This window comes from Vanellus vanellus (genome assembly GCF_965231255.1).
Source record: "Vanellus vanellus genome assembly, chromosome: 2".
Taxonomy (NCBI): Eukaryota; Metazoa; Chordata; class Aves; order Charadriiformes; family Charadriidae; genus Vanellus; species Vanellus vanellus.
Window position 1 is genome coordinate 93,658,975 of NC_138906.1, and position 23,114 is coordinate 93,682,088.

General features: G+C 44.2%; 1 protein-coding gene across 1 annotated transcript in view; it reads left to right on the forward strand.

Annotated features, from left to right (window-relative positions):
• VWC2 (von Willebrand factor C domain containing 2) overlaps positions 1–22,493 on the forward strand; it is a gene marked incomplete at its 5' end in the record, with an annotated part of 58,898 nt that extends 36,405 nt beyond the window's left edge. The window contains one exon of the mRNA XM_082479714.1: positions 22,320–22,493. Within this exon, the coding sequence (XP_082335840.1) occupies positions 22,320–22,471 (152 nt within the window). The 3' untranslated portion in view covers positions 22,472–22,493. The remainder of the gene's footprint in view (positions 1–22,319) is intronic.
• Positions 22,494–23,114: the final 621 nt, after the last annotated feature.

Genomic DNA, 23,114 nt, shown 5'->3' on the forward strand with positions numbered 1-23,114 from the left:
TACAGCATTCAACTTTCATCTTGGTCATCATCTTGAAAAGGTACCCTTGTGGCGAGTCAATCCTGCATAGAAAGAAGATTCTGCTGTACGACTGAAACTTGCCTGATTTAGATTTTCCAGCTCAAGGTGGTAACAGTTCCTCTTTCCTCCATGACTGAGAGGTAGGGACATGGAATAAGCATGTGGCTATCACACATGGTTAGTGCTACTAGCCGGGAGAAAAGGAAGGGTTGTCATCATATTGCAGGAATGGTTTGTGGTTGATTTCTGTACTCCTGTTACTATATTTTAAATACTGTTGCCACTGTGACTGTGGGTTGGTCACAGTTCCCAATGATTCTGGTGGTTCAGAACCAAGTGCTGTCTTTTAATGCTGTCTTTTTTTAACTTGTTTTGGAATTTGCTCCTAACACTGAATTCAGACTTGGCCCATAATGAACTACCCAGTGATACCTGATTTTGCAAAGGTAAGACATCCATGTAGGGTGATCTGTTCTCCAGTAAATGAGAGAATGGGACATCTGACTGATGGACTATGTTCTCACATCAGATATCTTTTGTATGTTTTTGTTACAAGCGTCTGTCGCTCTCTGAAAATCTCTTCAATAAAAAAAGTCTTTTGCCCTAGACACAGGCAGGTTCTTCCTTTCTCTGGTTTCTCATCAGACTGTGCAGTGGTAGCAGGACCGAGTACCCCGGTATCAGTAGAAGGGCGTGAGGCTGAGGGGCACTGGTTTTCGGTACAAGTTTTTTTCCAATGCAAGGAACTTCACTGTATGTATTTCTGTTGTGAGAGCAGAATCCAGTACAGAGCGGTGATTCGGGAAGTTAGAGGCTGGCACGTTGAGGAGGAGACCCGGTAGTACCAGCTGGGCGTGAGGAGCAGACTGATGGCCGGCTGTGTTTTCCTGAAAGCGCTTGGACAAGTTCCATGTTTTGAGCAAGACGGACAAAACTCATATGGGCAAGAGCGGTCCTTGAAGCGCTTTTTGAGTGTGCTCTCCAGCCATGTTTAACTACACCTCTAGCTGGGAAAAACTTTCCTCAGGTTTTAAAAGTCCCTGGCCTGTACCTGGACTCACACAGCTTAAGGGATGTGACACTATTTCTGACTTGCTGTTGTTGGTCTTCTAATCCTTCAAACAACCTTTCTCTTCTAATCCTTCAAAAAAGCATATTTTCAAAAGACTTTTTTTTTTTTGTTTCTAGTCAGCTGCTAGAACGATTTGGCAGCTGTGCCTATTTACATCACCAACCAAGAGAGCAGGAACTGAGAAACAAATGCAAGTCTAGTCCAGCGTGTCCAGAGATGAGGTTCTGAGTGATTACTATTTTTCCCCTAAACTCCCGTCCATCTCTATAGAAGCTAGTGCTAATTAATGTAATTTCTGCAGGCAGTGTAAAGTTCTGATGGGGAGAGGGGAGTGATTTTTTGGGGATGTTCTTTACTAAAAAAAGAAAGTATATGTTTTTGCAGAAAATCATTCTAGTACTTAAAGCAGGGGCTCAGAGGTGTACTGTCTTGAAATATATAGGTACTATTGAGACATCCCAGATACATACGTGACACATGTATGTATCCCAGATACATACGTAATTAAAATTGTCAGCTGCAGACGCTGGAAGAATTCTTTGCAAATCCTGTCTGTGGCTGCTGTGGGCAGAGCTGAGGTCAGTCAGCCTGCGAGCCGCTCTTGTTTCTGTGGATGGTCCAAAGTATCTGAAAGCTTCGCCCTGAGTCTAGGATGGCTTTGCAGGCTCCTGCTACCCAGTGCTTGTCCCATGCTGTTCTTGTGGGCCGTGCAGATAGACAAGTGAGCTGCATAAGCTGGTCTGTGCGTAGTCTCAGTGTCATCAGCTGCCCTTTTGCCCTGGGGGAGCTCTCTGGGGTCCCTGCAGGTTTCCATTTTTTAGTTGAGATTCCTCCAGCTGTGCCTTGCCCGGTGCCTACCGTGAGCTCCAGTCTGGCCTTTCCCTTTCAGAGGCACTGATCGCTGGGAGGGACTGGGGGATCCCCTCGGTGCAAATGTGTCCCTGAAGAGCTTTCTGCTGGGTCTGGTGCAGGCTCAGGTTTGAGTCTGTTTCAGAAGATGTTCCAGAAGTGCTTTTCACCGCAGACCTGGCCACCGTGTGTCTCATCCTTGACCATTTCAAATTATTGATCCGATTGTTCTCCCCAAACTATCTCCTAACACAGAACGAGTGTCTCTGCATCGGACATGTCCTGCTGTGCCAGGCTGGGTGTCTGTGACTGGTCAGAAATGCGCACCCCTGTACCGGTTAGGCGTCATGGCACCATCTCCCTCAGGCTGGACATGGTTAGCTTTACTTCTTTTCCATTTGCAAAGGTGCTGGTTATATGCTGAAAGTTTGAGCTTACCTTCAAAAAGAAAATATTTAAATTCTTGCCCTCGTTCATAATTTCATAGTTAACAACTATGCAGCAAAATAACATTGGTCCACATTCTTAGCAGGGCTCTATTAATGCAAGTTATTCATGCTCATACTTGAAAGTCAGTGGTGATAATCTGATGTATAACAGCCATGGATCTGGCTCATTTTTCACATGCTGTGAACACTGCTAAACATGTTCATACGAACCGCTCCTTTGCCACGGAGATTCCTTGTGACCCTGAAAAAATGAGATTTTAGAACTTCCTTATGTTTTAAATGATGTGAATGGTAAACCCATTCTCTTCCCTCATCTGTTCTTTCATTGACAGTGAATTATGGCAGAACAAGTTTTATTATGCAGTAGTACAGAGACCCTGCATGATTAGGGTCTCTGACAGAGCATTAAATGTTACTATTCTATATAATTTCCAATTAAGCAACAGTTCTTGCTTTTCATGCTGGTCCTCTGTCCCTATATATGTGTGCATAGGTACTTATGTTTTCATTTCATATTGCACAGTTAAGCAACTTTAAATTTCTTAATGACTTGAGTGTGTATGTCTGTGTGCGTGCCACCTTAACACAGAAAGAACTATAGGAGTTATGTGTATTGTCTAAGAATAATATTTTAATTGACCAGAAGATTGGCGGAGTGGGCGTGATGTTGTCTCTTCTGAATGGCATATTTGAATGGGATTCCAGTAAATTCTCAGCGATGCAAAGCCTAGGTAGAATTTGATTGAGTCAATATGTTCAGTGCAAATGCAAGTTTCAAATATGTACAGAAATCACTATATCAAGCAGCAGTATATGTTCCTATTTGCAATTGATCAGGTTTTGAATTATTGTAGTTGTATTAGTGAAGTAAAAAAAGCTTTGATGGTGGGAGTTTGGGAAGCCAGGTTATTCAGAGCACCCTGTTCTCCCCTTCTTCCCACCCTCATTAAAAAGAACCTTCCCTCCATTTGTCCTGTGTCCTGTTTGACTGAATATGTAGATGCACCTGAAGTCTGACGTCTTGTTTGGTCTTCTGAATCCATCAGCACTGCACGTACTGTGCCATGGTCAGCAGGAGGACAGGCTTCTTGTGCCACGCGGTCTTGTCAGGAGAAGCCTGGTGTCCGGGGTTCATGGCAGGGGACAGATGCCCCTGTGCATGGTGGTGGGGTCCATGGCACACCCCAGGTGTAAGGCTGTTCTGGAGGAGTAGGGAATGGGGTCCGTGGGACACAGCCTACTGCACAGCAGTCCCATAAGCCACAGTGGCCCAAAATGGTTCCCAAAGCAAGAGGTTCCATCACTGATGCTGTTAAGTAAGTACTGTTTGGCAGCTAAGCCAAATCCTACACAGCAAATAACATGCCCTTTGAGGCATCTCTGGAAGTTTAGAGCACCCGACAGTTCAGACTGGACATGATGTGATGGTTTTCCAACCTGTCAGCTCTTTGTGGTTAAACTTACATGAAATTGCTCCTGCCAAAGTGACCTTTGCAATGGCCCTTTGTCATTTTGTAGTATAAAGCCGTTCCAGGTAAGAACAGGTGTGTGTGTGGAAGGTGGGGAACTTGGGTAGCCAGAAAAATAACGTACCGAGGGCGACACTGGGGACCACAACGCACATAGACTTGGCAATGAGTAGATTTGAGAAAACTCGTTTAGAGATGAGGTGCTCGTTCCCTGACCAACTGGTGGAAGAAAGGGTGCTGTTAAGTTTGAGTTACGTTACATGAGCTCTTTTGAAATCTTTCTAATGCCTTGGGCCTGGTTTCCTGAACGTGCAGACACGCGCATTCCTGCGTGGGAACCTTGCTTGCTTGTTTGTTTAATTTCCTCACCCTCTTGTTTTTCCACAATTTCTTCTACCATCCCCATTCCCCCTCTATTGCCGTATGGCCAAGGCGCTCTGTTCTCCTACGTCTATATGGTTGAATGCCCTGCAGCAATCTTCCTGCAGTCTTTTCACAGAGCTCACGTTTGAAAACTGAACGCAGGGGAGAGGAGCACCTTAAGGGGAAAACATAAATGTGGCGGGGCTGGAAGCTTTTCTTACAATCTTTCTTTTAATAGAAAGCAAACAAATAAGAACCCAAGCCATAGGAAGTCTGTCCGTAATGGGAGTCGAATGTGGTCAAGTACAGCTAGGCAGGCTAGCCCTCTCCTTTAAGACATTTTTTCTCACTTTTTAACAGCCTGGAAGTGGAATCTGGCTTTTAACCAGAAACCTGTGTTAGAAATGGTCTTTTAAAAGCAATGTCGTGTGCAGGAAGAAGTTGCGATAGATTAGTTATTGGGAAAAATAAAGCAACTGAGTGCGGCTTTTAAAAGCTCCACTTTGAAAAGAAGTGAAGGCTAAGGAGAGGAAGTGCCAAAGAGATAAAAAGCGAAGTTTTTCGTGCTGCCTTCCATTATATCTGGTATTTTAGCCTGTTTTAAGAGTTTGCCCTTTTCTGACTTGTCAGTATCTGCACTCAGTCATTACTTGTTAATGCAGTTTTATTTAATGTGAATAAATATGCCACAACTAGCTAAAATGAGAGTCTTGTAATTGCAGGTGTAGAGTTGTTTTATTTGCTGAGACTTTGTGCCCAGGGAAAAAGACACAACATGGCAAGAAGGCTTAAAATCTAAATTTATCAATCTGATTATCAAACCATGATTAGGGTATTTTGTCTTAATCCCAGTATCCTTTAACGGTTCTGGTGTTTGCAGCACTAGCCAAAGACGAAGATGCGTTTAACGGTATTTTTTTATTGCTGGCATTTTGAGGAGCCATTGCTTCTGTTTGCATATGATTCCCTCAGAGAATCTTATCTTTGAAACTGGATTATTTTGCCCTGCTGCTGGGATGTTTTTACCTGAAGCAATGTTCCTAATACAGTAGAAATCAACTGACACTCATGCTTAGAGGGAAGAGACTCCTTGATGTATTTTATTCCTTGATGTAATTTGCCCAGTATGATACAAATTCTATATAAAAGTTCCCATTGCAAAGTGCTTTACTGTATTTTCAAGCATTTAAATGGTCTTATTCACAGCATTATGGTCAAGACTTCCCTTAAAAATTAATATTTTTTTTTTGTGATTGCAATTTAGAAATAAAATGATCCCTGTTAGCCTGTAAAATAATCATACTGGAAACATTTCCACATTCACTTTAGATAGCAAGAGTATATTTAATGGTTGTTAGAAATTGGTTAGTGTCTCTGTACTGCAATTTTAAGAAAAACTGTCACTTTCATCTAAAGGATTTAGGTGATTTTCCCTTTTTCAAAATATAAGGGGGAAAATGTGTTAAAAATCATTGCTATTCTTGTGCTTAAGAAAGTGAACAGATCCTCAAAATATAAATTCATAGACCTCTGGCTAATCTTACAGCATGTAAGTCCCAAGATATGGTTTGAAATCCTTGGCTGGAAGGCATCATAAAGGAGAAAATCCTCATTATCGAGAACTTCAGCTGTTCATCCTCTGAATAACACCTCTGCTGTCTCTCACATTAAAAGAACTAGTCTAGCTCAGTGAAATTATTAGGTGAAGGCTCAAAGCAAGCAAAGGGACAGAGGTGCTTTTTCATATGCGGGGCAGTGTGACTCTGGAAGTCATTGCCGCGGTTTCCCCTGGCTGTCAAGAGTTTCCAGGGATTTGAAAAATAGGTACACTCATGGGAAGAAAGTCCAATAAAGCAAAATGCAAGAAGCGTTGGGGGCCAAGGCGCTCTTGTGTTGATTCCTGGAGGAATGGATGTCTTCATCAGTGAACTGTGGATGGGGGGCATGCTGTTGATTTCCACGGTTTTAGATGGTACGAAGCTCTTTTGGACAGTCAGATGCTGTGCCAGCGGCAAAAGATCTCCAAAAGTAGCTCACAAAATGGAGTGGCTAGAAAGCGGACAGGCAAGGTTCAGTGCACAGTGGTGCCCACAGGGTGAATAATCTAAACGGTGCCTCTGTGCTAGACTGGGAAGCGGCGGTTGCGGCTCAGGAGTGGTCACTGAGAGGTCTCTGAAACCACCAGCTCGATGCGCGGTGGCAGGCAACGAAGCCAACGAAATGCTGTCCATAACCAGAAATACTGTCCATAATCAAGAAGGATAATCAGAATAAGATAGAGGGTGCCATTTTTCACCCCACCGATGCACCCACGTGTGAGCACTGGGTGCAGTCCTGGTCTCTGCAGCTGAGGAAGGCTGTAGCGGCCGTAGAGGAGGTGCGGAGATGAGCGGCTAACACGCGGGAGGGCATGGGGCTGGCTGAGGAGAAGAGACTGAAACAGCTGCTGCTCTTCCTTTTGGAAGGAAGACGGAGGAGGGACACGTACAAGGTTTATAGCATCACGGAGCCTGTGGAGAAGCTGGAATATTTGCCAGCTCCCACAGCGCTACACAGCATTGGGTGGATACAGATACGTATGCGACTCCATCACTCCAGAACCACCTTGTTAATTTTTGAGTGTTACCATGTGTGGGAGTGTTTGTGTTACTAATGTCAGAGCCCTGAAAGCTCTTCTGACTGTGGTCATTCTTTGTTTCCTTCATCTCTAACACACCTGTGAGAGATTAAAACATAAAATTTATGTTTTAACTTTTCCTCACTGTTCAATGAGACTTGTTACTTCATAATTTAGTAGTGATGTCAAATGAGTAACACATCGTATTTGGACTGGCAGGCAAAGCCCTAAATGGTGCTATAGAAAGAAAAAAGTTGATCATAGTTATTGTATATCATTCCCAAATTTGGATTTGAACTCTTAAGTTGCAAGGTCCTACGCAAAAAAAAAAAATAAAATTGCAAGAAACAGCCTCAGCCCTGAAGAGCTTACAGTGCATCAAGCAAGAAAAGGTACAAATAAAAAGGGAAGGAAATAAGTGGAGATAGCGTATGACTCTTAAGCTGTTTGTGAACTGGATCTTCTGTCCTCCAGTCTTCATTCATTCTCTAGTGGAAATGAGACCCCTTAAAACTCCTCCTCTCCTGACCACTTCTCCACCCTCTCTTGAAAACCCATCCAAAGCTTTCATTCCGCAAAGATTCCTTACAGAACTCGTCTTTTTATGCACGTTAATACATGGATTTCAATGGCACATGCATAAATTACACACAAACTTGGAGTAAAGAATGAGAAAATAAATTACTAATCCATTCATGGCTGTAGACTTTACAAGTACATATTGTGCTACTAAAGCTTCTGGTACCAATTGCAAAGGGAGTAATTGCAAGTTAAGCCCCTGAGCAAGACAGGAATAAACCACCCCTCGCAAAAGGGAACGAGTCAGAGGAGCTGGTGGTCCCTTCCTCTTGGGCTGATATTCCCCCTTCACTGGGCATCAATTCTTCTCTGGGAAACGTCCCCTTTCCATGTCTCTGAATCCCACATATTTTACAACATTTTGATCCACTCCGTAATTAAAAGCTCCTCCTTTTAATTTAGTTTTGTCTTCTAGGGGGTTTACGTAAACTAGTAACTCATATTCCACACCACCTTCCCAGGTCTTCCTTTTGCTTATGCTGAGTACACGGCAGGTGAGCAGTGATCATTTTTATCACTGTAGAGGAGAAGAATACCCCAAAGACGGTTGGAGTAGCTAACATTATAGTCATAAATTAGTGCTTAATTGTTTGCTGTAGGACATTTCGGAGTAAAAACTTCATTAGGAAAGTAAAATGTAATTTCTGGCTTTGCCGCTTTCATTTTATTTACGACTCTTTTTCTAGTGCACTAATCTGAGTTTTATGAAAATCAGTTCAAAGTGTCTTGGGAATCATTTACAATTTCCTAAGGCTCTGGTTTTGCCTAGGAGAAAACAAACATAGCTTTCAGATAAACATAAAAGCACCAGCTGTTTTTCCCCCAGAATTTTTATTTCCATAATACTTGCCTTTGGAGATAATTTTACAAGAAGAAACATATTATATGTGGAAATATTTAAGAATAGGTTTACAATAATTCTATTACTGTAAATACAAAGACTAGCTTTCATGCCTCAGAAACTGTTCCAGAGGTCTGATGTGTAGGGAAAAAAAGGAGAAGGCAGATCTAGGAAGCAGCCCAGGCTCCTAATGCCAGCTTGGCCATCTTGGGGACCGTTGCCTGGAAGTCAGTTTGTTTTTTGCCGGGACAGAGTTTTCTGGACTGTTAATTTAATAAAGAGCCTGATCTGATTTCTTACTTTTCCTAGAGCATCTTTGCTGAAGTTTGATGGCTCCTCCTGTGAACAGGAGGTAGCGCCTGCATCCTCACGTGCTTTTGGCTTAGTGGTGGGGCATTTAAATAGCTCAGCTGCTGACTGGGAATATCCTGTCTCTTCCTTCTTAGAGGAGCAGACATCTTTGCAACCCTCATTATATGAATTTTGGCTGCTTAGATTGTGAGCTTGCGTTTGCTAAAAACGGCGGGCTCTGAATGCACCCTGATTTCTTTTGAAGGTGTGCCTGTACCCTGCTGTCTGACTTGGATGAACTGTTGCATCTTCCTAGCAAAAACAGCCCGCCCTCTGACATTACGGCTGGCGCCTAAATATGCAAACTAGATCCATTGATACCTCTTAAAAGTTGCAGTGGGAATGTTGAAGGAAACATTCAGCTTATCATCATCACCTTACGTTTCTTTGGCTAGAGCCGGACCCAGCTGACATACATCTACGTACGTAGAGATCTGGCTGCTCTAAAGGGATTGACTCCTTTGCTGTGTGCTCTTCCCAGTTTCACACGCCCGTGTAATGGCAAGAAGGAGAGTGCGCTAATAGCATCACAGGGGAAGAGTGCTGCAGTATCAAATGGTGGTCTTAACTGTGCAGCTCATGGGAAAATAAGTGCTGGATTCAGAGAGCAGAAATGAAGAAGTTGAGTGATACCGTGTGGAAGATTTCTTTTGGGTAGTGCATATCTTTTTATGTCTGCCCCTGTGAGTGACATACGATTTCTGTGCTGCTGCATTTCTCTGAGATGAAAGGATTTGTATAACTCAGAGAGACAGTCTTTGCATTTAACAAAACCGGTTCCCGTAGCTTTCATAATTCATGTCTCTCACTTCGAATCACCTGTCTTTCCATCTCCACAAAGAGATGATCCCTTAAAATCATTGTGCCAGTCACTGTGCCTGCTTTCCTGCCTTTTTCCTACCTGCTTGCAATCCCACTAATTTGGTTTCTTCCAACACCAGTGGCTTCCTGCTCTTTTGCCTTCGCAATGGATCACCCTTCTGTCTTCTGGTTTCCCAATCTTCCTACCCCAAAGCATCTCTGTTAGCCAGTTGTTGATTCATGGGTTGTGTAAAGGTGATGCAAACAGAAATGAGAGGGAATGAACTTCTGATAGACAGTGATGGATCTCCATAATGCAACTTAATATATTTGGATTTACTTAGTACCTGGTTGCATTTTTAAGCAGCTGTCTTTAGACACGGTCCTAAGTTGAGTATGTGAGGTCTCCTCAGGAACGGGCTCTTAAATTTGCAGCTCTGACTTGTTGACAGTTTCAGATCAACAGAATAGTAGCAATTATCTGGTGCACCCCTTCTTATCCTGAGTATTTCTGTGATCCAAATTCCTATGCTATTTTAGCGTCTCAGTCCTTATTCTGCGTAAGACCTCAATAAAGTAAACAAGCAGGACGAGCCCATGTCAGAAATTAGGCTGAAACATGAAGGAGGGCATCTGCTTGCAGGTGAAAGGGACAACCCGCAGACCAGACTCAGGAGCCATTGTGGCAGGACCTGTCTGAAGGAGGTGCGATGACTTGGCCCCTGGAGGTGCCTCTTCCTTTCCCTCCCTGGTCCCGTGGGACCAGATCCCCCAGTTTTAGGTGGCAAAGTTGGGGTGCCGAGTGACTTATCCCCAGGGCTGTGGATGTCCGGGAGGAGTGCGCTGGAGTAAGGACCGAAGCCAGATTGTCCCCATGTGGCATCCTGGCCGGCCGTGGGAGCAGAGCTGCTGAGGGTACCGGGGGCAGGAAGGGCATGCTCTCACAGCAACGTTTTAGCTGGTATTTTCTCTTTGGCTTCCTGAACGGGTACAGGATACAGTCTTTCCAAAGCAAGCTGTCTCGGTGCTGTGTTTCATAACCACCAGGGGAAAATCATTAAAGGGGAAGAAAAGGTAGAATTATCGATTCCGCAGCATGGAGGGCAAAGCATAACCTCTCTTTTGCTCATGAAAACACTGTGATTTTTCTCAGTTGCAGAGTAGCTTAGGTGCATCTTAAAGCTGATAAACATTTTTTTCGTAGGAAAACTTAACATCTCTGTTCTTTACAGGTATATTCACATAACGTTAGTATTATGTTAAAACAATCTGCAATTAAAATGGTATATTTTGTAAATTTTCACACCTAAAGATAGTAGTAATTCGTTAGGACTGGTGAGTAAACAGTTTCTTCGGTTTCCATTCTAATTCCCATGTGCTACACCTCTTTTTAAGAAGTACAGCTTTTTATTTCAGTCAGTGAAGCTAACAATGGCAAAGGATGTTGTTAGAATTCATTATATTTTGAAGTGATGTATGACATACTAACAATTATTCATTTTTCAGCACAGATCCCTTTCACTTCTATCCCTGTAATAAAGGGTGTTATCTATTTTTAGGAGGCAGATTTTTGGAAACATTCTAAATAAGAAAGGTAGAAGGGGAGAGAAGGTGATCAATCTTCAATATATATTAAATAAATTCCTTTGAGGAACTGTTTGTTTATGTTTTAAGTAACAGTTGCGGTGGGATTGGTCTCATCTGGGTTCTTACCTTTTGTCATGTAACTCAAAGGAAATGGATAAAATGAGCACATCGCAGATACAGTCCAGACACTGCCACAGAACCAAAGTCTCCAGGTACGAAGGTGAACAGTTCAGATGTGACAGACCACTTATTTCTGTTATTGCACGAACTCTGTTCCGTTTAAGAGCCTCAACTTCTGTTCCCTTTTTCTGCAGCTGACAACGTTGCTCACAGCTTGTCTGTGTGAGAGGGTTAGACAGGTGTCTGAGACCCCAAACCATGGCTCCTTCGGTGGAGATGCCTTTTTCTAGGTTAGTGCGTATCACTTCAGCAGCAGATTAGTCGGCGACAGACGTGTTAGGTGCATCTGTACAACTGCAACCAGAGCAAACCAACTCTAGTGAATTTGGATAAGGGGCTAGAAATCAGTCCGTGTAGGCAAGCCCCTAAGGTGATAACTAAAACATAAACCCCCAAAGTATCAGTTATGATGACAAAACCCAAAATAACAACAAAAAAAAAAAATGAACCAAGCCCTTATAACCCCCCTAATTTTGCAAGGGAACTATTCAAGTGGGAGAATTGTCACTGTCTGCTGAGACTTTCTTTCTGGAATTGAATGACCCTACATTCAGTATGTTGATATAAATCGTTCTCAGTAAGAAAGATAACCTCTGATTTAACAGTATTCAATGTAATGAGGTGAAATGTAAAATGAGGTGAAAAAAACAGCTGATGCTTGACTAATAACGTTTTGTTGGTTTGATTGAATAATTCCTTGTAGCAGTAAGTAGCCAGTGGCCATCCTTGCATACCATATTCTCGCTACCCAGTGTTTTGTAGTGATTGGAAAAATACGCTGATTTAGATTCCACTTCATTGCCAAAGCAGCATTATACTGTGCTTTGGTACCACTGCAGCTTTCAATTTAGTTGAAGTCTTTAGGGATTTTTCCATAATAATTCTCAAAATCTCTTACTTCATTAGCATCCTGCATTTAGTATGTGTTTCAGGACGCATACAATCGTTACTGTACGCTTCTCAGCAACCTAACTAACCTGCCCGGTAGACTCTACAGCCCACCAGTGCTGCAATGTTTTGGCTAATTAAAATGTGCTTTTAGTTCCAGTGCTTGCAGCGGGTCTCCGATGTATTAAATTACCGGCCTGTAGCGCATGCTTTTGGAAGTGCAGAGTCTATTTAAATTTGCATAATAGTTTTTAGGATAACTTGTTGAGGATCTTTCAACAACAGCATTTCATACGGCTTGCTTAGTCTGAAGAGTAAGCTGACGTGTCCCAGCGCGAAGAAGATGACTTAGTGCTGAGCAGGGCATTCACCAGGCCCCCAGTAACCCCACTGAGCTTCGCAGGGTCACTGGGACGAATAAAGAGCTTAAGAAAGGGAAGGATTAGCCCCGTTAACCTCAGCAGTAGAGCTTTTAAGCCCCCACGCTACGACTGCTGGGGCAGGCAGCGGCTCACCCTGCTGCAGCCCACACAACGTCCCACCACTGTTGTATGTCCTTCTGTCCCTGCGGTGCCTGGCGGTGCTGCTGCGGTTCCTGTAAACCGGGGGAAAATTTAGCCATGCGTTGGTTTGTTTTCTTAGACGTGACTGCCCTCTCTGGGCTTCAGAAATAGTTTCCAAGCAAGTAGCCGATGCTTTTGCTGCGTAGCCCCGCTCCCATGCAGCTGCCCGGCTCCGCTTCACCGCCAGCATCAGCATCTCTGCAGGATGCTGCGCTCCAGGGCACGTTCCAGACCTAAACCACCCTCCTCTCTTCCAGGCTGGCTTTAGCCCAGGCTGGTTCATCACCTGGCCTGGGGGGAGCAGAGAGCTGGGGGGAGCGCAGGCGGGCGGCTTTGTGTGAGCGTAACTTGGGTGAAAACCTGGTCCCGGCAGGCAGCGCCGGCGGTGAGCTGGGCTGCAGGTGAGCAGCGCCAGCCCCCGAGGGTTTCTGTTCTCTGAGGCATCTGATGGGAGTTTTCCTGATGCGTTCCAGCCCCGTGCCTTTAATTTCCGAATCATCTGGGTGGTGGCTGAGCTGCAAGAAAGCCGAGCGCAAAATTGGTGCCTGACTTGCTGGCTTCTAAGTGTTTATATAATTTTCTGTAAGATACACACAATGTTCAGCTGATGTCTAATTGGTGCTGTTTCTGGGTGGAACACAATATTCCTTTACAAGTCGTAGGACTTTTGAAAATCATTTTAAGTAGAGTATTCAAGTCTCTCTATATTTTCTCTAAGGGAAGTTGTTTGATGTAGTTTACTTTTATGGTCGCCGTGGTTTAACCCCAGCCAGCAACTAAGCACCACACAGCCACTCACTCACGCCCTCAGTGAGGTGGGGGAGAGAATTGGAAGAGTAAAAGTGAGAAAACTTGTGGGTTGAGATAAAGGCAGTTTAATAAGGAAAGCAAAAGCCGTGCACACAGGCAAAGCAGAACAAGGAATTCATTCACTGCTTCCCATGGGCAGCCATCTCCAGGAAAACAGGGCTCCATCACGCGTAAAGGTTACTTGGGAAGACACCCTCGCTCCAAACGTCCCCCCCTTCCTTCTTCTTCCCCCAACTTTATATGCTGAGCATGACATCAAATGGTCTGGAATATCCCTTTGGTCAGTTGGGGTCAGCTGTCCCGGCTGTGTCCCCTCCAAACTTCTAGTGCACCCCCAGCCTACTCGCTGGCGGGGTGGTGTGAGGAGCAGAAAAGGCCTTGATGCTCTCTAAGCACTGCTCAGCAGTAACTAAAACATCACTGTATTATCAACACTGTTTTCAGCACAAACCCAAAACATAGCCCCATACGAGATTCTATGAAGAAAGTTAACTCTATCCCAGCCGACAATGGCAATTGAGCCTCTTACTTAATTGGACCCTTTTATGCTCCGAGGCATTCTGTTTGGCTCATGCAGTATTGGATCGTTCAGTGTTTGATGTTCCTTTGCTTCTTTTTGTTCGATACGCAAAGCTGATATCTGAAATCCTGCTTTCTGAATGCGCATGAAAATCCGAGGGGACAGCTGCAGCAGCAGGATTATGGACTGTTCCCTTCCTGCAAGCAGTTTCTGTCTGTGCAAAAGTAACTGTTTTCGGTAGCATTGGCATTGTCATTCCAGGGATGCTAACGTCACTGCAAAGTGTAGGGTGATGGAGAATCAGAATTGAGACAAAGCAGTGGTGGAAAGGATCAGTCCCGTGGGCTGTGGTGGCTTTGTTTTGTGTTCTGTGGGATTTTTGGACACTCCTCCAATTTCTAGGGCTGGAGCCAGAACAAAACATTAATCAATAGTGCTGTCACATCTGATAAATGAAAAAGTAAAACAACAGAACTTAATCATAAACAGGGCTTGTGAGTCTTAAGCAGAATATTAAAACCCAACTCTAAGTAATATTATAGCTTGTTTTATCTCCCAGCTTAAAAGCACCTGCAGACGCACATGCGCACACACTTGGGCACACTTAGGCTACAGCAAGTGCCTGAGCTTTGATACCCACTTTGTCACAGCAGTGCCACTGAGGACATGATCACCCTATTTTGTCACAGGAGAACTTCACTGAGCTTCCTTCTGTCTGTCCACTCACAGCAGGTGCTGCTATGCCCATCCTTCTAAATTAGGTGGCAAAATGTTATTTTTAATTGTTTTGCCCTTGGCAGATTTTCTTCCAATCCCTCAGTTCCCTGTGCATCTAACAAAACATGACTCTAACAGAGAGAGGGATTTTACTATTCTTAAAAACACCAAGGCTCTATCTAGCATGAACAAAATGCTGCTTTCATGAAAGGTAGCACATTGCACACGCTGCCTTTTTGTTATTTCCCCTAGCACCAGGTAAAATTGCAAAATGGATGAATGGCTTTATTTTTCCTCTCCCTGTCATATATATATACACACACACACACACATTAACTGGAAGTCTATTAGGATATTTGCCATGGTTCTCTGGCTGCCAGTGTCTTAAGGCACTGATAAACCACAGAAATAGTACATGGTTCTTCAGGGTCCCAAATTGCTCTTAAAATTGGGTCTACCTGAATCCTTACTCTGTAATTGAAAACTCTCTTTTGGACTTGGTTCAGTAGCGTCCAAAGGTACTGAGGCGAGTAAAAGGTTGTACCGGATTGGGAGCAGTCAGCGCAGTGACAGCAGCAAGGGTGATGAACTTATTTTTGTGAGAGAATGAGAGTCTGCTATACCCCTGGTCACAGACTGCTTTTGCCGGCTGCTTTTTGTGCTTTATCTTTCGAGCTGACGTTTCGCAGGAGATAGAGGTATTATATATATATATATATAGCCGCATGAGAGGGAAACAAAATCAAGTCAGGGAGATACAGAGCCTTCAGAAGAGATTAGAGATCGGAAGGGCACAAAGTAGGTACAGATACCATCTCTGGAGGAAGTGATTAGATTTGAGAAGGAGGAGGGAGGTAATGCCTGCCTCTCCAAATCTCACTGCTGCGGTGCGATGTGGCAGAGCAGCCTTATTTTGTCACGCCATGCAGTGCCAGCACGTTTCGAAACCCATCTCAAATATCTCAGCAGGTGCATAAGGGACTTTGTTGGAGTACACTGGGAGGCAGCCACAGCCACCCTTTACCCATCATTTGGCTGTCCTAGCTCGCAGGCACAACTTCCAGCTGGGGTGCAGAAGAGTCCGTGGTTTTGGGCTGTGGCATCACGGGTCATCCGCAGCGGCAGACAGCTTGAAACGCAGGCAGGGAGCTTGTCTACATCTCTTCTTTCAGCTCGGTGTTTCGTTAGTCTCTCTGGCATCTGCAATAGATCCTGGAGGAAGCCTCAAAACGTCAGAAAGAAGATCTGAAAGATGGGAGGGAAGGCTTTGCTTTCCCTGGCATGTTCCTGAAATTACTGAACAACAAGAACACTCTTGCTGTACATGGAAGACTGTCAAGGAGCATTGCTGGAAAGTGAAATGTTTCTGTAATGGAGAAAGGCTGCGCCAGAATTTGACTTGAGTGCAATGGAACGTTTGTTTCTCTAAGATTTCTGTCTGGTATAAAATTCATAGTGTCATGAAAATGTCAGCTCAACTTTTTCATCAGTGGTCACAGTAGAAAGGCAAATGTCAGGAAGCAGGAGAGAAACGGGAAACAAAGCAGGGAATATCACTGTCCCACTGTACAAGTCCATGGTGTTTCTACAGCTTGAGCGTGGAGCACAGGTCTGGTCCTCACAGCCCAAAAAGGAGGTAGCAGAACTGGGAGAGGTGTGGGGAGGTCAGGAGGGACGGTGGGGGTGCAGAACTGGGCGCCTCAGGCTGCAGGTGGGGTGATGGGAGGGAAGGGAAGCATGATAAAGGTCTGTAAGCTCATGAATGGCATGACAAAGTGGGGGTGGTTGTTATTGCCTCTTCCGCTATGAGGATTTGGGGGCACCAAGTTTAGGTAGCGGGTGGAAGGCGTCAGACAACAACAGAAAACTGTTCTACCCTGTGTGCAAGAGCCGCCGACCTTCTTGCCAGCAAGTGCTGTTTATATGGGTTCGGCAGGATGTTGGAGAGGTTAATTATAAAGAAATCTAATAACTCCATCAACTCGGCACACAGGAGCCGTTTATGAAGTCTCTGATGCAGAAAGTGCTGGAAGCTGGGGGCATGGGCATGTTTTAAGAACTGTGCTTGCTCTGTTCCTATACGCTTCCCCATGCATCGCCTCTTGGCTGCTGCAGGTGCCGGCGATCCCCTGATCTCACCCAGCGCAGCTTCACGGTTCTCGAGACTTCCAGGACAAAGCATAGGATCTGTCTTTTCGTGGTGTAACCATTGGAAGTCTCTCCATGAAATTTGGAAAAAAAATAATAAAAAAAAAAAGTAGGGACTAAGCTAAATGTTGGGGTTATGTCATTTACAAAGTGCGCTAATACCACAGTGATGAATGCCATATAACTGTCAGGGTAGATGGGTCCGCTGTCAGGTACCTTACAAGTGACCTGTTTGACTGCTGCAAGGAGCTATTAAAAGGGCAGCTATTAGGGAGTTTAGTATAAACTGGAGCCCAAAGCAGTCTTACATCAAAGTGTTATATTACGGAGGTTGTCACTGTAGTTCTAATTGGTGAAAATTGGCCGTGACTTATTCTCCAGGCAAACGCATTAACTTGCAGTTGAACAGATTTCTTTGTCCATAATTTGGTTTAACATACGATGAAAACAGTTGATTAAAAGACGATTTACCAAACTCTGCGGTATCTTCTGGTTTTTAACAGATGGGAACACGTGCCCATGCCAAAGGAGGGGCAGAGGAAACAGGCACGACTCTGTAGAGTACAGCTGGGGTTTTGTGGAAGGAGAGGAGAAGCTTCAGAGAGCCTCTTGCGAGGTTGTCAAGGTTACAGGTGCTCTTGGTTCTGTAGGTGAGCGGCTTGGGCATTCTCTGCTGATAATTGGTATCGGCTGTTGTCTTCCCCGATAACAAGATTTGCATTTTAATTGGATGGTTGCATTTGTCAACACTGAAAGATAAAATATAAGTCATTGGTAGCTTTTCACAGGACCACCATAAGGACTTTGAAAAAAAATTACAATAGCAGTGTTTACCCCAATAAGATGTTTAAACTTTTTTAGTTTTTAAGCATTTAAGAAGCAAGAACCCTGTTATAAACTCTCAGTGAATTAACTGCCAAATAAGCCTTCCTAGTTCCTTAGAGCCCAGTATAAATGTTACTTTTGGAAGCTAGTATCCACCGTTTTGGATGCGGGGAAGCTGAGAGCTGCATCCCAATCTGGTGCTCAGTGTGAGAACTGAGGATTTGCGCTGAACTCACTGCTTCAAGACATCGCTGAGACGGCAGCAACTGTGCCTTAGCCCTAGGAAAGAAAGCTCTGCTGACACCAGCATGGTATGGCTCAAACGGACTCTGACAGCACCAGTATATACTTTAGGAAAACAAATGATGTCGTGGTAGATTTCAAGCTGCGCTCGGAATTGGTACAATATGTCATATTGAATTTTCTGCCAGATTTAAGAGTGATATGGCAAGATCTTCATCTCCTGTGAAGATGTGCAGCACCACTGACTTCCTTAGAGCTATATAAGTGTATACGGTTGGCAATGGGGCCCAGGAGGTTTATACCATAGATCAAACAAGCTCAAACAAGCCACTGCTGCACTGAACGAGCAGCGGATGCTAAAGTCGGGCAGGGTGGTGGCATTACCAAGCAGGAGCTCTGAAAGCAGCCAGCCTGCTTTGTAGACCAAGGAGGAGGTGTTCACTGTTCACCGCTCCTGCAGCGGCAACATCTAGTCGGAAAGCCCACCACCGCTTTGGAGTTGGAACAGCCCCAGTTTGCTCGGGAAACTAAGATGATTAAGGGCAACTAAGATGGATGGTTAAGGGATTGGAGCATCTCCCTTATGAGGAAAGGCTGAGAGAGCTGGGACTCTTTAGCCTGGAGAAGAGAAGGCTGCGGGGAGACCTTATTAATACTTACAAGTGTCTAAAGGGTGGGTTGAAGGAGGATGGAGCCAGGCTCTTTTCAATGGATCCCAGTGACAGAATGAGGGACAATGGGCACAAGTTAGAACATAGGAAGTTCCATTCAAATACACGGAGAAACTTCTTTACGGTTCAGGTGACAGAGCACTGGCACAGGCTGCCCAGGGAGGTTGTGGAGTCCCCTTCTCTGGAGATTTTCAAGACCCGCCTGGATGCAGTCCTGAGTAATGTGCTCTGGGCAATCCTGCTTTAGCAGGGGAGTTGGACTAGATGATCTCTAGAGGTCCCTTCCAACTCTGAAAACTCCGTGATTCCGTGATTCTGTGAAAGCTTTTCATGCGCTAAGTCAGGCAATCATGCAAACTTTTTTAAAACTCACAAAATGTCTCGCCCTTTGTGATGGGAAGCTGCAAATCTTGTTAAATCAATATAAACTGCCCAGTTTTAAGGAAAGCAGTAGTTTTGGCAAATGCCATGCCTTCAGGGCAGCTTATCCGCTCTGAATGTGGAGAAGACACGTGCATCTGCCTCCCTCTGCTAAGGGAGAGGGAGAAAATGGCGCTCTTGAGTCTCACGTCAGCCTTTGTGTGCCCGCTCTGCCTCCTTGCCCCACTGTCAGCTTAAAATCCTCAATTCCTCAGTTTCCCCGCTGTGCTTTTAGGCAGACGGAGAATCACATCACAAGCTGCTTCATCAGCGCCGTCCGTCCGACTGGCAGGGGCCGGGGAAGGGCTGCCGGAGGCGTAGGTTCTGCCGGAACAACCCCGCACTGAAGGTCCCACCGCTGGCGCCCCACGTGTCCCCCGTCGCTGCAGGCTGCTCTCCTCTGGCCGGTCCAGCCCTGTACGTCTCATTTGTGTGACCGCTCCTCTGAGGAAAAGGAAAGGGAGGAGCGTCACCTGCTTGGTAGGAAGGAAGCCACAGGCCACCAAGAGCCAGGACTAGCTCATACGGCTTCAAAATTGGATGAGGTTTGGGGGGAAGCTCAGGGTTGGTTTTTTTTTTCCCTAGAAGAAGTCTGAGGATTTGGAGAAATGTTAAAAGGAGAGCTGTGGAATTATTTCGCTGTGTTTGGACACTATATTGTACTGGCATTTATGTGCATGGTGTTGCTGTAATATAGTCAGTTCAGCCTTTTCGTTGATGACCTTTTCTGTAACATTAACGACAATGTTTACCGCACGCGGTATTGCAAGGAAAAAGATGAGGCAAGGATGCCGGCTGACTGTTGCCGGTCTAAGTACTATATAGGATTTGCAGTTACAGTAATGATAAGTGCAAATGCAGAACCAGAAAATAGGCATTTTTCTGTAGAAAAGTTGCCTGATACTAAAGAAATAATCTAGCTTGCTCAATAATACACTTTGTCATTTATTTTTGTATGGTCCCTTGCTCAAGTAGATGGTTGCTGCTCTTCTGTAGATTTCCCAGCGCAATGACTTTCCCCCATATTAAACAGTTTAACAGTTTAGGGCTAAGTTGTTGTATCTTTACATTTAATATCTTTCTGATGTAAGAAGGACTAGTCACACTTGGCATTAAGGTGTTGCTAATTGTGAATGGAGGCATTTACATTCTGAATCCTAGTGAATTACATTACGTGTGTTGCACTGTTTTTATTTCATTCCCTGGTTGATTTTTATAACCAAGCATACCCCGTAACATTTACTTTCCCAGAATGAAATAAATCCTGCACAGGGGATTGACATCACTTTTCCTCTTGTGCCTTTTACATAGTGTTTAAATTTCAAGTGGTCTTGTCGGTTTCATACAAATTCTCCATGGAAAGTAGATTCTGCTTTTAATATTTTAACTCCTTATATTATATAGATTTGTAAGTCATGCGGCTGTTACAGGCCAGCATGCAAAACACGCGAGTATCTTTACCTAATGTGCAGGTGAACCCACCTTGGGATTAAAGTTTATTAGGTGCAAGAACAATACTGGATTTAACTGAACCATAATTAGAATTGTAGAGATTAGAGTTGAAATCTTTGAAAGTTCCACCGGGGACAGCATAGTTAATAATGCTGCTTTATCTCAGCTGAAAGCTAAGGCACCTCCTGGGACCCAGGAGCACGTCTTCCACCCTGAAGTCCTCTTTCCTGGGTTGTCCAACCCGGTGGTACTTTGCATGGACAGACTGAGGAGGCTGTGAACACAAACGTACCACAGTAACATGAATTTAGTAAAGCAGGTCACTTTACATGAGAGACGCTGTATTTTGGTATCCGTTCTGCATCCAAAGCCTTGAATGGGCCAGCAGCCACCCAAAACTAGGGAACAAGCCACATGTTAGAGATCTTTGTCAACAGTCAGTCCTAAAACAAAACACTGGCCTAAATATTCAGACGATTAATGGGTACAATTTGGTGAAGCAGATTTCTGCAAGTCTTCCAGGTCCCTTCTTTCCTCTTCATCGAGGAAAGGCCTTTGTTATCATCAGTTTGGCAACTAATTCTCAGGCTGCAGTGTCAGTACACAAACACATAACCTGATCCAAAGAGATTACTATTAAAATTGATTCGTGAACTATTTGGTTTGTGTTTTAAGATGTGCAGCGTACACCTACCTTTTGTTTTCAGACGAAGCACTTACTTAAAAAAAAAAATACTTTGCCTTAGAGGAAGGAGCTGTACTGTTTGCCTCAGGTCTTACAGTAGACCCCTGGCAATGGAAGATGAACCCCATCTGTAATTTATTTACTTGCATGGCAAACATGTTGGCAGTTGATAAGCATTTTGCACACCCATATTCTTTCAAGAGTTTCAGCTGTATCCGATCAATGTATGCTGGTCCCTACTGCACATCCCTCCCTGGTGGATGGTGGTACCAAGGTGCTGTTGAGTGGCTGGGATCTGCCTGAGCAGCTCTTGTGTGTGCTTAGTGAATGGGAGGGCCGGGTTCCTCTGGGGACATGACAGCGTATAGAAAGGAGATGATCAGTAGGTTTTAGTGCCACTTTACAAGCACATGTGGATTTTCAAAGCAGAAATAGACTTCTTTTTTTAACAGAATTGTAGATAATACAGCACTCAGCAGCTTTCTGCAGCAGAGAGATGCGAGGATGTCACCTTTTGAAAGAACCAGATTTGCCTTGTGAACATTGTGCTGGTGGGTCGTTCTCCTGCTTCATCCTTGGAAATGGAGTTATTTCCGTGTACTATGAAAAGGGGCGTTTGTAGACTTGCTGACTTACGTTAGATGGAATATTTAATTTTATACATGAAAAGCATCTTCATTCAGAAGAGTCTGGAGCTATTCCGTTCTACCGGGAAAGGACTTATTTTCACATGAAATGGAAAATAATCTAAGCTGCGACTTTGATTACTACACAAAATACAATGTATGTTTCCAATGGAGAAAAAGTAGTAACATGCATAATCGGCTTTCTGGTAGCTTAGAGTTGCACTGTCGCGTTATCAACGGCTGTCTTATTCTCTAGCTTAAATCTGTATTCATCTGCGTCGTCAGTTTGTGCCCAGGTCTGTGTCATGGTTGTGTGTTTCACAGAAAGGCTTTATTGCATCCTCCCCTGTGGAGGGCAGGACAGCCCGTGCCGAAAATGTCCAGCCCCGTCAGAGCGCAGAGTCCTCGCTCTCTTTGCTGCTTTGCTGTCTTTTGGGCGATGCTCACGTTGGTTTAATGTGCCCAGCGTTACTCGCTTCGCGTTGGGTTTTCCGTCCTCGAGGCTGAAACTGAACTGTGCTGGATTACAGTCTGCTCCGGGCATCACGTAATAAACTCTTTCCTTTTTTTAGGCCCGAACTGCTTTGCAGAAACCATTGTCATTCCAGCAGGCCGGGAGGTGAAAACTGATGAATGCACTATATGTCACTGTACATATGAAGAAGGCACTTGGAGAATTGAACGGCAAGCTATGTGCACTAGACATGAATGCAAACAAATATAGGAAATCTACAAACCTAAGTACTTTTTGTGGTTTTTATAAAATATCTCACAGCAGTGAGCACCCTAGATGACCCAGGGAAATCTGAATGAGAAGATTCTGGTGAGGAGCAGAATAAAATCGATATTTTGTTTTTCAAAGTAACATAATACCGCAAGGCAAAGAAGTGCATATATTTAAAACATTCGGACATAAGAATACCTGTCTTAATAAATGTGTTATTTTCACAGTGAGTACACTAAAATACACTCTATAAAATATTCTATGTATTTCTATAATACCATTATAGAGCTTAAAAATAAATGTTTTATATAGACAATACAGATTAAAGTACTGTATCGTTGCCTGTCCTGTTGTGCACCACGGCTAAAACATTACATTTCTGTTCTAGTTTTTTGTCCTGTGAGGATTTTCTTGGGTTTTTTTTGGTTTGGTTGGTTTTTTTGTTGTTTTTTTTTCTTCAGTTTAGTTGGCCAGGAAAGAGCCAGCACATGACAAAACTTTGACGTTTTCGCTTTTGGAAAAAATGGAGTAGAATATGCTTCTTCAAGGATTTCCAGCACAGGAGCTGGCCCTGCCTACACGTGAGGCAAATCACATCTCTCTGCTTCAGCCATCAACAGCCTTTGCTTAGATTCATGTTGGG